This window comes from Poecilia latipinna, unplaced genomic scaffold, assembly GCF_001443285.1.
Source record: "Poecilia latipinna isolate Pla-1442-1.1 unplaced genomic scaffold, P_latipinna-1.0 Scaffold83, whole genome shotgun sequence".
NCBI classification, from domain to species: Eukaryota; Metazoa; Chordata; class Actinopteri; order Cyprinodontiformes; family Poeciliidae; genus Poecilia; species Poecilia latipinna.
In genome coordinates, this window is record NW_015112699.1 from 258,597 (window position 1) to 271,878 (window position 13,282).

Here is a 13,282-nt window from a genome sequence, read left to right on the forward strand (position 1 = left end):
AAAAAAACTGTCCCACAGGATATGGGGTTTCCAGCATGAACATAAACCACCTTCCTGAGGAACCCAGAAATGACCTCACTAATCCACAAAGGGATGGGTTTCTATAGCTGTCAGTTTAGTTTTTTGCTAGGTTGTATTTGTGGTTTGGTTGCATCATATCTATGCTGCTCAGAGTCTTTCTGTTGGACCTGATCAGTTCCATTTTATTCACCAGAGACCCTTTGTTACTGTCACCTTTTGATTCCCCACCATTGACTCTTAGTTGTTTTGGTTAATTTCTGACCCCTGTTGCTAGTCCTACTGCCCTTGCTCAGTTTCTCAGTTTTACATTTTTTGTCTATTTTTTAGTTTTTTACTCCAAGACATTTTCTTTCCTCCCAGACATCCAGGAATCACCTTTGGATGAAGTTTTGCTGCTTAGCTTTCTGTCAGATTTCTGTTGTCTAATGCTAGTATCTTTTCAGATATTCACCAGTTCTTCTCTCTTTTCATTGCCAGGCATGCCAGTCATCCCTAATGTTCTTGTTTGCCTCTCGTCACTCTGCTTCACCCCTTTTTGGGTTTTCCTGAATATCCAAGGTCATCTTGTTTCATTTGTCTCCAACTACGTTGCAAATCATGACACTCCTCCTTACATGCAGCACAAGATTTTATAATTGTGAAGCCAGTTTCGGCTTTGTATGAACAACATGTAGTACCTGGCCAATCCACCTAATCTTATTAAACTTTGATTAGTTACAGCCATTAAGTTAATTAGGAACAGCTGTGCTGTTTGTGTTGCCGGGTGTCAAACTCTGATGACTGTCATTAACATTGGCTTCCTCCAATCCCAAGTGGTTTCTAACTGTGGGAATGAGTTTGTGCCGAGTCTCATTATTTTCAAGCTACTTTTCAGACATATTTAAAGACGCGTTTATCTGGGCTTTACATTTCGATTGGTAAACTGAGGCAAATGCACAGAAATTAGGAGGAAATGTGTACTCTTTGCCTCAAGCTTTTATACTTTGAGCTTCTTCTCCAGTCCAACAGCTTTGGTAATGTGGAGTGTTCCATCTAAATTTGTGTTTCCCTTTGGAAAAAACCTTTGTGAGAGAAGATAATTAGATTTTTCTGTTACAGAAATAAACATAGGTGTAACTAATAATGCTAATTATGCCGCAGCTTCTGGTAATAATTGCTGTGAGCTAAACCAGGATGCCATCGTACGCAGAGACAAATGGAGAGACTGGAGCAGGGATTTATCACAATCACTGCCCAACAGGACCGTTAACAAATAAATGATTCTTAACCAAGAGCAATAGTCATTAAAACTCTGTTTTTCTCTGACGAGTTTTGTGTCTTTTGCTATTTCTTTGTCGTATCTCAGCACTGGTTATATTCCATAAAAAATATCAGAATAGTAATGAAGGTTTACTTGAAAGAATTAGCTTTACATTGACAGTTTGAATCAGTGTGTTTTTCAACAGCAAAAAGTCCACCACTTCACGTGGACAAAAAAGATGAGCCAAAAGAGTGAACATGGTGGCTCAGCGTGTAAAAGGAAAAGCATAAAAGAGAAAAGTAGTGACAGAAAGGAGCATTGGAGTGGAAGGAAAAGGCGGGGCGCTCATTGTGAGCAGGAAGACAGTGTGACAGCTGCTAATCAGATTAGCCTCAGCCTTGGCCGTCTAATGAGCATCCTCCTTTGTGACAGTCATCTTGCAACGCTGTCAGCCATGAACACTCGCTCAACAAGATTCTCTATAGTTTGCCTTCTCTGCAGTCAGATTAGGGAGGGAATGCATTAAAATGGAACCAAAACAAGAGAGAGAGAGAAAGAGAGAGAGAAAGAGAGATGGAAGAGAGGGGAGATGCTGAGGACTCAGTGGGGAAGTTTTATTCATGTGTCACTGTTGCGGATCACAGAGTTCTCCCCATAACGCTGAAATGTTTCTGTGCCAGAAGGATATGTTTCCTTCAGTCCCACACGGTCTCTCCCTGGGCAGATTGTCTGTCTCTCTGTTTCAGAGTCTTTACAACACAAGGTTCCCTCTAAGACTTGAGAGTGATTCAGAGCACAGCTCAACATCAACTCAACTAAAACCGAAGCCAAGGACTGTTAAGATTAATTGCTTGGTGCTCTCTTAAGCTGCACAGACAAGTCAAATCACATGCTCTCCCTGGCTGAGAGAATATGCTCGAGCATATTGCGGGCGAGAGGTTTCTTATTAATAAGTGAGAATAAGAGAGAGGCAGTGGGAGGCGAAATGGGAAAGAGTCGGAGTTTTTGTCATTTTGAGGGTAATGACCTGTCTGGACGTCTTCATCATGTCAGTACAATAATAATCAGAGATACTGGGGCCATTGCATAAGCAATCTAGCAATGGCTGACATCTAACTCTTATTTAATTTAGGAGGCACCAGCTCACATTCACTTTGTAACGCTGAATGTTTTATGTGATCCACATGAAAATGTTTCCTTTCTTTCTTTTCAGGGGCCTCCAGGACAGCATGGCCCAAGAGGCCCTCAGGGGCCCTCTGGAGCTGAGGTATCGTTTCTAAAAAAAAACAAAACAAACATATCTACATTAGATTTAGGCCATTTGCTCGATTCAACAGAAACAATACGCACTGAAAAGAATATTGTTCTTCTCAGGGTTTATTTTAGTTCATATTAGCATGCTTTTTCTTCCTTGCTGGCAAAATGTTTTTTTTCCCCTTCATAACATCCATGAAAACATCCAAGTGGAGCATATGTAGATAATTTGTATTCAATTAGATGAATCAGTAAATGCAACAAAAAGCTCCGTTTCATTAGGTAATGCAATCAACATAATCAACACCACTGTATTTTCAAGCTGGCCTGTTCATGATACATGAATGTGCATAATTTGTCATATTTGGGTTTTGCATTCTGTTTAAAACACAACTCTATGGGGTTTGAAAACATGAACTTGTCCGTTTTAATTTGCCATGTAAAAAATGTTAAAAGATAGCGCAGTATTTTTAAACTTTTTTGTGTTAGAAACCTTATGGAAATTGGTTGAGATCCTGTTCTCTCAAACAATGCCCTTGTTCAAAAGGCTGTATTATCATAATGTCAATGTAGTTGCGCTTATTTTCATCCTTTCATCTCTTCTAAGCACGTCTTTAGACATGCTTTCCACGGCCTTTGAAAGTTTAATGATTAAAAAGTATTAGAATGTTATCTCTGTGATAGTTATATTTACGCCTCCATGAATCATTAAGAGGCATTAGGCTATTATCCTGGAGAGGCAGTTATATTTACCTCAAGTAAAGGCTGTCCCTCTGCAGTCTCTTATATTGCTCAATTATTCAGCAGTCAGCTGCAGAGAGCTGTGAGACTCACGCTAGTGCTTTATCACAAGGAACATGGACATGCAGCACTCCAGAGATGGTTCAATCTATAAATAGATTGATACAGAAAAGATAGGAAAGAACGAGATAGAGACAGATTTGAGAAAAGCCGGTGGCAGCAGGGGTTCAGTGGCTCTGCATGGTTGCCTCTGCCTGACAGAAACTTCACTCAGTCATGCATGTGCATGCAAAAACGAAAAGAAAAAAAAAAAAAAAAAAAAAAAAAAAAAAAAAAAAACATGAAGAAAAGAAAGTGACTAGAAACTTTTATGATTTAAACATTATTCGGAGAAAATGCTAAAGCGGCAACTGCCTTTCTTTACTTTCTTTGTGTGTTGTCTTTTTTTTTTTTCTTTCTGTTCCAGTTTCTGCATTGTGAGAGCAAAGATGCTGACAAGCAAAGAAAAAAAATACAGCGGAATCACATTTTCAGAAATCAAATGAATATTTAAAACCCGCCCCTGTTTTAGTTCAAGCTTTCCTTTCTCATGACACGCAGGGCCCACCTGGCTTGCCTGGAGGAGTCGGTCAACCAGGTCTTGTTGGAGAGAAGGTCAGCAAACCCCGGTGTTCTTTTTTTTTTCTTTTTTTTTCCCTACATACTGTAAGCTGTGTTTTATGGTTAAATGCTCTTTCTTCGTCAGGGTGAGGATGGGGAAGCAGGCGACCCGGGGTTGGTTGGGGAGCCGGGCCCTCCAGTGAGTGACTTTCCTTTCATTTTCTCTTTTTTTTTTGTTTTATTGCTCAGAAGCTAAAACTTTAATTTAATTTTGATCTTTCAAAAGTATTTTCAACGTTGTAATGATTTTCTTTGCAGGGCGTTAAGGGAAATGCTGGTGAGAAGGGAGATGCTGGTCCTTCCGGTGCAGCGGGGCCCCCAGGAACCAGAGGAACACCTGGAGAGGATGGACCAAAAGGCAACCTGGTGAGCGGATGCATCATTTCCTTACAGCTGTTAAAATCAGCCAAAATGTGAGTCGAGACGTTTTCAAACCAACTTTTTTTTTGCTCTTAGGGTCCTCTTGGATTTCCTGGGGATTCTGGCCCACCAGGTGAACCAGGAGTCAATGTAAGAGTTATTGTTTTAGTTCGTCTGTTGATAATGTTATGAATTCTATTATTGATGCTGATGTAATTCTAGTATTTTTGTCTTGCAGGGGGTTGATGGTTCACTGGGACCTAAAGGGGACAATGGGGAAATTGGAAAAACAGTAAGGAGTCCTTTTTAGGAACATTTTTATTGTTCCTCAATTAAACCTCTTAGAAGTCTAGAGCCAAATTTCAACTATGTAACCTGGAACACTTTTCTTGTGGAACTTAATTTCTTCTTACCCAGGCTAATTTTTTTTCCCCCCCACTGTACGATCCAAAACTGAGCCAATTCTTTAAATTATGCATGCTGACAGTGCGATGGCCACCCNTCCTNGAGAGAGGCTCACATNCATAGCAACAATTACACTTTTCAACTCATGTAAAGACACTTCAGACTTTATGGAAAGTACAAAGTTACTTCCAACACAGACCTTTGTATTATCTTGTTTTGACAGCAGAGTTTAGAGCTGCAGCTGGGATTACAATCTGTTGTTCTGCAGCCATAATTTGTGATTATTTCACAGTGTTTACTCTACAAAGCAGAATTAATGTCACTCCAAAGTCAGAGGGCGTTTGTGACATTAATCCGTTTTTAATTAAAGCCTCTGCTACATATCACAAAAAAGCACTAACATCTATAAATGCATCTCGGTGCATGCATTGTTTCTTTCAAACTAAGAATTGTTTAATGGCGAACAATCATACCGGGTTGTGATTGTTTCAACATCATCACTGCAAAACACTTAAACAATTACCACTTTAAATCCCTAAACATGACCAGTCTTAGCCAGTGTTTACTGCCTGAACCTGAAATGTAATTAAAAAAAAAACTGTTAGAGCTAATTGTATGAATGCATTTGGATGTAAGCATTTGCAAAACACTGAAAGTCATGATGAGTAAACGGTAAACTGTAAAGTTGTGATTACAAGAATGCTACCAAAACCCATGAACTGTAGATGAGTTTAAAGAGCGAGATGACTGAAACGAATGCAGGAAATGTTCAGTTCTCACCATAAAACTCCACCTGTAAAACGCTACCTCCCGTCAGGGCCACCTTCGGGTGTAGATTTCTAGTTAATTGCAGCTCAAGGGAAAGTCTGAAAATAATGGAATGTTTTCCCTTCAACTGTCGCTACGTAAAGTAGATGTTTCTGTTGTTTTGATTTCTACCGTTTCATGCAGGGACCACCAGGAGCCTCTGGAGAGCCTGGCCCTCCTGGGCCACCTGGTCGGAGGGTGAGATTAATTTATTGAGCCTATATATGTCTGTAAACCATATTATGTGCTTATTCATAGCTAATACTTTCAATCACTGTCCCAACCACATTCATTATCTCCGCCAGGGTCATGTTGGTGCAGCAGGAAAAGAGGGAAAACAAGGCATGAAAGGAGTCAAAGTAAGGAACAGCTCTGACTATGAGCTCCACTTTTCATTTATAATCTTTCTTCATCGCTTTCTGTTGTTTCTGTCTGTGCGTTTGCTCCCAAGGGAGCCACAGGAACTCTGGGTCCAGTGGGAAAGACGGGGCCAGTGGGACCCCAAGGCCATCCAGGAAGGCCCGGTCCAGAAGGCCTTCGAGGCATTCCAGGTCCTGCGGTTAGTATGAATGCACCGCAGAAGCCAAAAATATTGCTGCTATTTCCATCTCACCATGCTCACGTTCACCCCCATGTTGCCGTTTTAAAGGGCGAACAAGGTTTAAATGGACCACCAGGACAGACCGGACCGCCCGGACCAATAGTAAGAGGAATGAACATGTTATGAAATGAGACAGAAGATTTTTCCATTGCGATGATCATTGTTAAATAAAGCCGTACGGAATTTGCAGCACAGTTTCAACCGGCCAACTCTCTACGTTCAATTTTAGGGTCCGCCAGGATTACCGGGATTAAAAGGAGACCCCGGAAGAAAGGGAGAGAAAGTGAGTGCATAGTTATTAGTGGTTGGAGCTGTGTGCTCTAATCGGACCCCGGAGGATATTGATGATAAAGTCCGTCACTGCTTGCAGGGCCACGGAGGGTTGATTGGTTTAATCGGCCCTCCTGGAGAGGCTGGTGAGAAAGGTGACAGGGGCCTGCCAGGAAGTCAAGGTTTGCCAGGGTCCAAAGGAGATGGGGTAAGTGGTAACCTGTCACAGTATGATGCACCAGGGGAACCCAGTTCCCAACTAATAAATATTATTGTTTTTACTCCTAGGGTGCGGTCGGGTCATCTGGTCCAATCGGCCCCCCGGGTTTACCCGGACTGTCTGTGAGTGGCTTAACTTGAACAAGTTCTTGCTCTCCTTCATAACTGACTGTATAATTATTCTGCTTCTAAACGACTAAAAAAAGGACACTCACATGACCTCTCAGATTTGGTTCTTTGTTGCATACATTTCTGACAGTCCGTAAAAAGTAGAAAAAAAATAGCTGTCAGGTTGATATTTTGCAGTACTGGAATAATTCAACATGTCAAAACTTTACTGTTTCAATTTTTTCTTAACTGTGCTTGTTTTTAATGATTAGTTATTCGTTATCTCAACTCGCAGGGTGCAGCGGGTGAGAAGGGATCTAAGGGGGAGATGGTAAGTATTGTAATCTGTCTTATTTATGCGATCGCACCTCTTCTCGGAAAGCAGCTGCTGGGTCCATATGCCGGGGGACAAAGAAGAAAGAAGATTTGTTGGCCCAAATGTCCTATGCTTCCTAATCACTGTACACTTCTGTGTTTACAGTATATCTTTGGAACAAAAAAACAAACTGTACAGCTTTGATTTATTTATTTATTTATTTTTTCTATTAGAGCTTTTTAATAGGATTTGGGTCTGGTGTGTGTGATATTGTTGACAAAAAAAGAAACCGGTGTCCTGACAGTGAGTGTGTCACGGCTTTGACCACTGAGTGCTGATGCACACAGCTGGAAAATCCTATAAGCAGCAGCCATACAGTATCTGCCCGGATAAATTCGGGATTTAGATAAAAGGTGTGAGAAAGTCGACCCAGTCTCTTGTTGTCTTTATTCCAGGGTTTTGTTGGCCCCAGAGGAGATCGAGGGCCTGCTGGTCCTCCAGGACCCCCAGTGAGTATTTTGGATGATCCACTCCATGGCTTGCTGATTTCATCCTTTTTTGTTCTCTTTCACCACTTTTAAAAAACCAAAAAAAAACAAACAATTTTTCCAACCATCAGGGACCCCCTGCAACATTTGTTCAACCATTGCCAATTCAGGAAGGGAGGAGGAAAAGACGGAGGCACTCAGACAAGGCGGGAGGAGCAGCCCCGTTGACGGGGGAGGATGTCCGTTTCAAAGTGGAGGAATTTTTCCAGGGAGATCAGCCTCTGGAAGATGTAGAGGGAATGGAAGAGGTCTTTGCTACCCTCTCTTCCATGAAGAATGATGTGGAACTCATGAGAAAACCTCTGGGGACATTTGAAAGCCCTGCCAGGACCTGCAAAGAGCTCATGATGGTTCAATCGAACTACAAAGATGGTTAGAGTATAAAGGGTTTTATCTGACACGAATGTGAAGAACAGCGTTTCTTCAAAAATTAAACTTTTTTGTTTGTGATTGTCTCCAAATTTGCCATTTTAGGGGAGTACTGGATAGATCCTAATCAGGGCTGTCACCGAGACTCCATTAAGGTCTTCTGTAACTTTACAGCCTTTGGAGAGACCTGTCTCCACCCCGACAAAAAGATTGAGATGGTGAGCCTTCAGTCTCTTTCAAAGCCAGGCTTTTGTGATGTTACACTGAAAAAAATCCTAAAACTTTAATAAACCTCTCTGTACCCAGGTGAAATTATCCTCATGGAACAAAGAGAAACCAGGAAGTTGGTTTAGCCAATACAGGAGAGGAAAACAGGTAAAATAACAGCACAAACAAAATAAATCAGTAATCAATTTTGAGTAAATGTGGCATCTTAAAAAAAACAGCACAGTGTTTTCAGGTTATCAACGGAGGCTTTTTAATTGATATTTATGCATAAGAATGATTGTGAAGGCCTATGAAGACTAATTTACTGCTCATTGACAGTTCTTCATTTTACGTTGAAAAGGGATTCATTTAAAATGGATGCCTTTAATTTGATAAAATTGGTTTTGCAATTTGTTTCGTAAATATATAAACTAATATTGATAGATATGTTAGCGTTCCATGAGAAAAGCAGCACAATATATCAGGAATTTATTCATGCAAGTGTAAGTGTACACAATATTAATGTTGGAAAGAATTACTTGAACTGCAATATAAAAAAAAATAAAATTAGCTCATTCTGTAATTAGCAAGCGTTCCAGACCCCAATGCATAATAAATTTGATGGTACAAATAAGCCTCATTATGAAGGACAGAGATTGCTGGTTGACAGTGATTGCTACAAAATGTTAAATTAAGAGTAACATACTATTTTCATTTGTTCAGTGATAAACCTAATTTTAACCCTATCCTGAAAAGCAAAGTCTTTTATTTTTCATTTTTAATCTTTTTAATGTAAGCAACTTTCATCAAACTTCTGACAATTTCAAGTCATTTTAGAAACAGTTGTATTTTGGCCGCGGTTGATTTAAGCTGTGAAAATAATTCAGACGAATACGCAGCTGTTCCCCATTGGCGAGCATTCACGGCTTCTCACGAGCAGCTGCTTGGAGGTTTTTGTGATCTAATTTCCGAGAGAAAACCCGATTTGTGTTTGTTTGTACTGCTTTATTATTAAAATGGATCGAGCATTCTTTTCATTTGTCCTCCAGTTTCGCACACTAATGCTTGTGTCTGTGTGCCATTCAGTTTTCCTACATTGACAGCGACGGGAACCCGGTGCATGTAGTTCAGCTGACCTTCCTTAAGCTGCTAAGTGCCACAGCCAGGCAGAGCTTCACCTATGCCTGTCAGAATTCAGCTGGCTGGTTTGACAACGCCTCCCGCTCCTACCAGCATGCTCTCCGCTTCCGAGGCAGCAACGGCGAGGAGCTGACACAAGCCAAGAGCCCCTTCATTGCAGCAGTGCACGATGGATGCCAGGTCAGTGCTGGCACGTGTCGGAGAAAAAGACAGGCTGCACAAAGTGGAATTAGCATTAATTAGAGTAATGTGCATGTCGACAGTGTTGCTGTTGTCAGCTGGATTGAATACATTTGTAACCATCAAATCCCTAACCTAATTAGTGATTCAAGCTAAAGGGGGGGAGGGGTGGGGCTGGTTAGTGAAATTAACCCAAGCGGATGCTAATAATGATTTTCATTTTTCTTCTCCAGTCTCGCAAAGGCCAGGAAAGGACTATTTTAGAGATCGTCTCCCCCTCTGCAGAACTGCTCCCCGTTATAGATGTTGCTCCAGCAGACTTTGGCAGCAACAGCCAGAAGTTTGGATTCCAAGTTGGACAAGTCTGCTTCAACGGCTAAACCCATCGAGAGCCACAAACACAGAAGACCTTCACAGTATGATTTCAACAACAGCAACAAGAACAACAAAAATACTGGGCTGGCCACACAGTGTCAAGTTTTTTGTTGTGGGATTCTGGTATATTATTTAAGACTCGTCAGCATTTTTTTTTTGTAATATTTTTGTGAATTTCTAACAGTAAGGAAAATAGCAAGAAAAAAAATATGCGGCAGTGAGGACAAAAGGGAATTATTGCATTTAAAAATATTTAATTTCTTTAAAATATGTTCTTGTAGGCTATAAATGACTCTCTGGATTTAGAAGGACTACTCTGCTGCAGAAAACAGAAGCAGTAGCAGTCATAAACCACAAGGATGTGTGCAGTAAGGATTTTATTTTATTTATTTTTTTTACTGCAGCATGGGACAGTTAGTTTGGATTTTTCAGATAAACAATATGCCCGCCTGCTAGCTTTTTGCAAAATCCAAGACTGAATAAATCTGAATTGCAATACTCATCTGCATGTTTGCATTTCTCAATAATGACAATTGCAAAGCAGTTGTGAATCAGCAGAGCATATTAATTCGACACCAGCACTGTAATTAAATTTCTATGTGCAGAGATGATAAATTGTCCTTTTTACCCTTTAACTGCAGTTTGCTCAGTGAATTACCATGTTGTGTATTCATTAGGTGCAGTGAGCTATTGAACCCAACACTTACTTGACCGAATAAGGCTGTTTTCCTTTATGGGCTGCTTCCCTCCATAGCCTTCCTAATGGAGGTTTCGAGTCTGTCGTGTTTCTGCCGACCAGAGTTTTGTTTGCATCAGAGCAACATTCATTTAGCAGAGATAAATAATCACTGAGAATGAAAATACATTAACAGACAAACTAAGAGCATGTCGATAATAATGTTCTCTAGTCTAAACTAGAAAGCTATACACCAAGAAACATTGTATGCATCTTTTGCTTACATAACCTGTTTAATTGTCATTGCCTAACTCAGTTTTTTTTTTTTTTTCCTTTCTTTTCTCTTGTTCACATGCTGAATTTTGGACAGACAGCATTGCTATTCAGGCACAATTTGCTCTTCTGTGGTGCTACAGATAATTCTGTTATTTTTGTGTAACGATGTTTGTGCGTCTCTGTGGGCACGATTATAGGACTGGAGAATGAGAGGTTATTGTTCCTTCAGCAGCACAAGACACTCAAACAGGGCTGGGACTACGGATTTCCGTTTTATTTGCACATCTCCTGGCTGATTGTGTCATTTTCACACAGCCGGCGGAGAGAGACTGAACAGTTTGGAGCAACATGGTTGATTGCTCTTAAGGGGAAAACCCACTTTTAAGGCAATTTTTGATATTCCAGGGATTTCCAGAGCAAAACCTAGTATCTTTAAAACAACAATCTCTTTAAACTAAAACGTATAGAACATAAAAACATAATCTGATTTGGAAACTACCACATTTTAATTGTCACTGTGAAGGTAACGCACAATGGCTCGCAAAGATTTGGCATTTGCCTTGAAATATCAGGTTTTTTGATGTCAGAACTGAGACTGTTATAAATGAACTACTTCCTTCTAATGTAACATTTATCCTGTGCTATGAATTAAAAAAAAATCAAATCCATCTGAAGGGGGAAAATATAAAAGTGCACCTGGTTGTATAAGTGATGGAAAAGCTGCTTGCACTGTTGCCTTGCAGCAGAAAAACTGCTGGCCTTTCTGAACGAGAGTTTGCATATTCTTGTCATGCGTGTGTGGGTTCCCTCCATGCACTCTGGCTTCCTGCCACAGGCCCAAAATATGCAGGTGTAGGTTAAGAATGTGAGGATATCTCTTGTATGCAGCATTCTTTAGGTCACCCCAAATGTTTATGCTCAAAAGTTTTCTATAGATTCTGGTGAGAACATCCACAGTTTCGTTTTCTCCATATGACGGTCATTCTTTTCTTTAACATTTGGATATATGCTGAGCTGCATATTAGTGCAGTTGGAAGCACAGTTACATTGCAGCAAGAAGGTCCTGGGTTTGAAGCCTGGGGTTTTTCTGCTTGGAGTTTGCATGTTGTCCCTAGTCTAAACCGGAAGCATGGATTCTCCAGCTTCCTTCCACAGTCCAAAAGCAAGACTTTCAAATCTTTCTAAATTGTCCTTGATTTGCATGCAGTGAGTGCATGGTTGTTTGTCCTGTGTGTCTCTGTGTGCCCTGCAATTTACTGGTGGACCCCACCTCAGGCACCAACTCCCCACCACTCTGTAAGGGGTTACAGACAATGGATGAAACCCATTATCTGTTACAATGGACAATTGTAATGGACAATGGGTTACAATTGTCCATTATAATTCGTGAGCCTAATAGCATAATTGCCTAAGTCCTTTTTTTAAAAAAAAAAAAAAAAAAGGGACTTTGGCAATTGTGCTATTAGGCTGACAGATTGTAATCCACTTGGCATCACAGTGAGTGATGCCAGTGCATTTTTGGCATAATTCACTGTGATCCCAAAAAAATGACATATCTCTTCTTTCTCAACTACCTAGCAGAAACCAACCACTGGCAAAATACTCAGATTTATCTAAAGACAAGTTATACTTTTTATCAGATCATATTTTTTCTTTCATTTGTTTCAAAGAAGACCGTCTTTAATCATATTTATTTGGAGTAAGAAATGTTGTCTCATCTAAAACACAACCATATTTCCTCATTTTTAACCTTTATTGTGCAATATTATAGTTAATACATTATTTTTTTACATGCTTCTCCTTATTGATACCATTTACAATAACATCCCTTTGATCCTTTGAAACTTGTTTGCAAACTAGAGTTTTAACTTTAGGATTAAAATAATCAAATGCAAAGAAAATCTTTTCCAAACATTTTATCTGTTTCTCATTTTTTGTCAGACTCACTGTAATTGATAATAGGTGTTAACTCACGAAGTCTGACTCCTGAAATTGAATCAAATGCTCAGTTGAGTATTCGCTTAATAGTGTGGAACAAGGTTAGCTCAGCTTTTCCATTTTACATTCTTTCTTATATTTTTTTCCCCTTTGTAATTGCACAGGATACATGTTACAGTATATGTGGAAAAAATTAAATGGCTGATCAAAGTCTCATTTTTTTTTTTTTACATCTCCAAACTCTAGTATATTTGCATTTTAAGAGCTAAAGACTCTGTTTCTACATTCTGGATTAAATATTGTTCTTTGGATTGGCAAACGGAGCAGTGAGATAATGTAGAAATAACATACAGTATGCCTGTGACTTACATTGTTATAGCCAATTTTATCTCAAGCAAGTGTCATTTCTCAGTGCTTAACTACCTCCTCTGACTCAAACAATAGAGTGCTTAAACAGCATGTGTAATTATACTATTCCATCCTGCTGTTATGTTTGTTTGATGGCGTTTGTGCAGTACAGTTGTTTTCCCCCTCCTGACCCTGTCAAGCACTGCCCCTCTTGTGTATAGTG

General features: G+C 40.0%; 1 protein-coding gene across 4 annotated transcripts in view; it reads left to right on the forward strand.

The window, feature by feature from the left end:
* The window catches only part of col5a3a (collagen, type V, alpha 3a), a 52,225-nt gene extending 39,327 nt beyond the window's left edge, over nucleotides 1–12,898 (forward strand). For all 4 annotated transcript variants that reach the window (XM_015020591.1, XM_015020599.1, XM_015020607.1 and 1 more), the window contains 20 exons: nucleotides 2,475–2,528; nucleotides 3,857–3,910; nucleotides 4,002–4,055; nucleotides 4,175–4,282; nucleotides 4,373–4,426; nucleotides 4,515–4,568; nucleotides 5,633–5,686; nucleotides 5,794–5,847; nucleotides 5,940–6,047; nucleotides 6,138–6,191; nucleotides 6,319–6,372; nucleotides 6,460–6,567; nucleotides 6,648–6,701; nucleotides 6,982–7,017; nucleotides 7,458–7,511; nucleotides 7,622–7,922; nucleotides 8,025–8,137; nucleotides 8,226–8,294; nucleotides 9,213–9,446; nucleotides 9,680–12,898. In XM_015020591.1, the coding sequence (XP_014876077.1) occupies nucleotides 2,475–2,528; nucleotides 3,857–3,910; nucleotides 4,002–4,055; nucleotides 4,175–4,282; nucleotides 4,373–4,426; nucleotides 4,515–4,568; nucleotides 5,633–5,686; nucleotides 5,794–5,847; nucleotides 5,940–6,047; nucleotides 6,138–6,191; nucleotides 6,319–6,372; nucleotides 6,460–6,567; nucleotides 6,648–6,701; nucleotides 6,982–7,017; nucleotides 7,458–7,511; nucleotides 7,622–7,922; nucleotides 8,025–8,137; nucleotides 8,226–8,294; nucleotides 9,213–9,446; nucleotides 9,680–9,826 (1,818 nt within the window). In that variant the 3' untranslated portion in view covers nucleotides 9,827–12,898. The remainder of the gene's footprint in view (nucleotides 1–2,474; nucleotides 2,529–3,856; nucleotides 3,911–4,001; nucleotides 4,056–4,174; nucleotides 4,283–4,372; nucleotides 4,427–4,514; nucleotides 4,569–5,632; nucleotides 5,687–5,793; nucleotides 5,848–5,939; nucleotides 6,048–6,137; nucleotides 6,192–6,318; nucleotides 6,373–6,459; nucleotides 6,568–6,647; nucleotides 6,702–6,981; nucleotides 7,018–7,457; nucleotides 7,512–7,621; nucleotides 7,923–8,024; nucleotides 8,138–8,225; nucleotides 8,295–9,212; nucleotides 9,447–9,679) is intronic.
* Nucleotides 12,899–13,282: the final 384 nt, after the last annotated feature.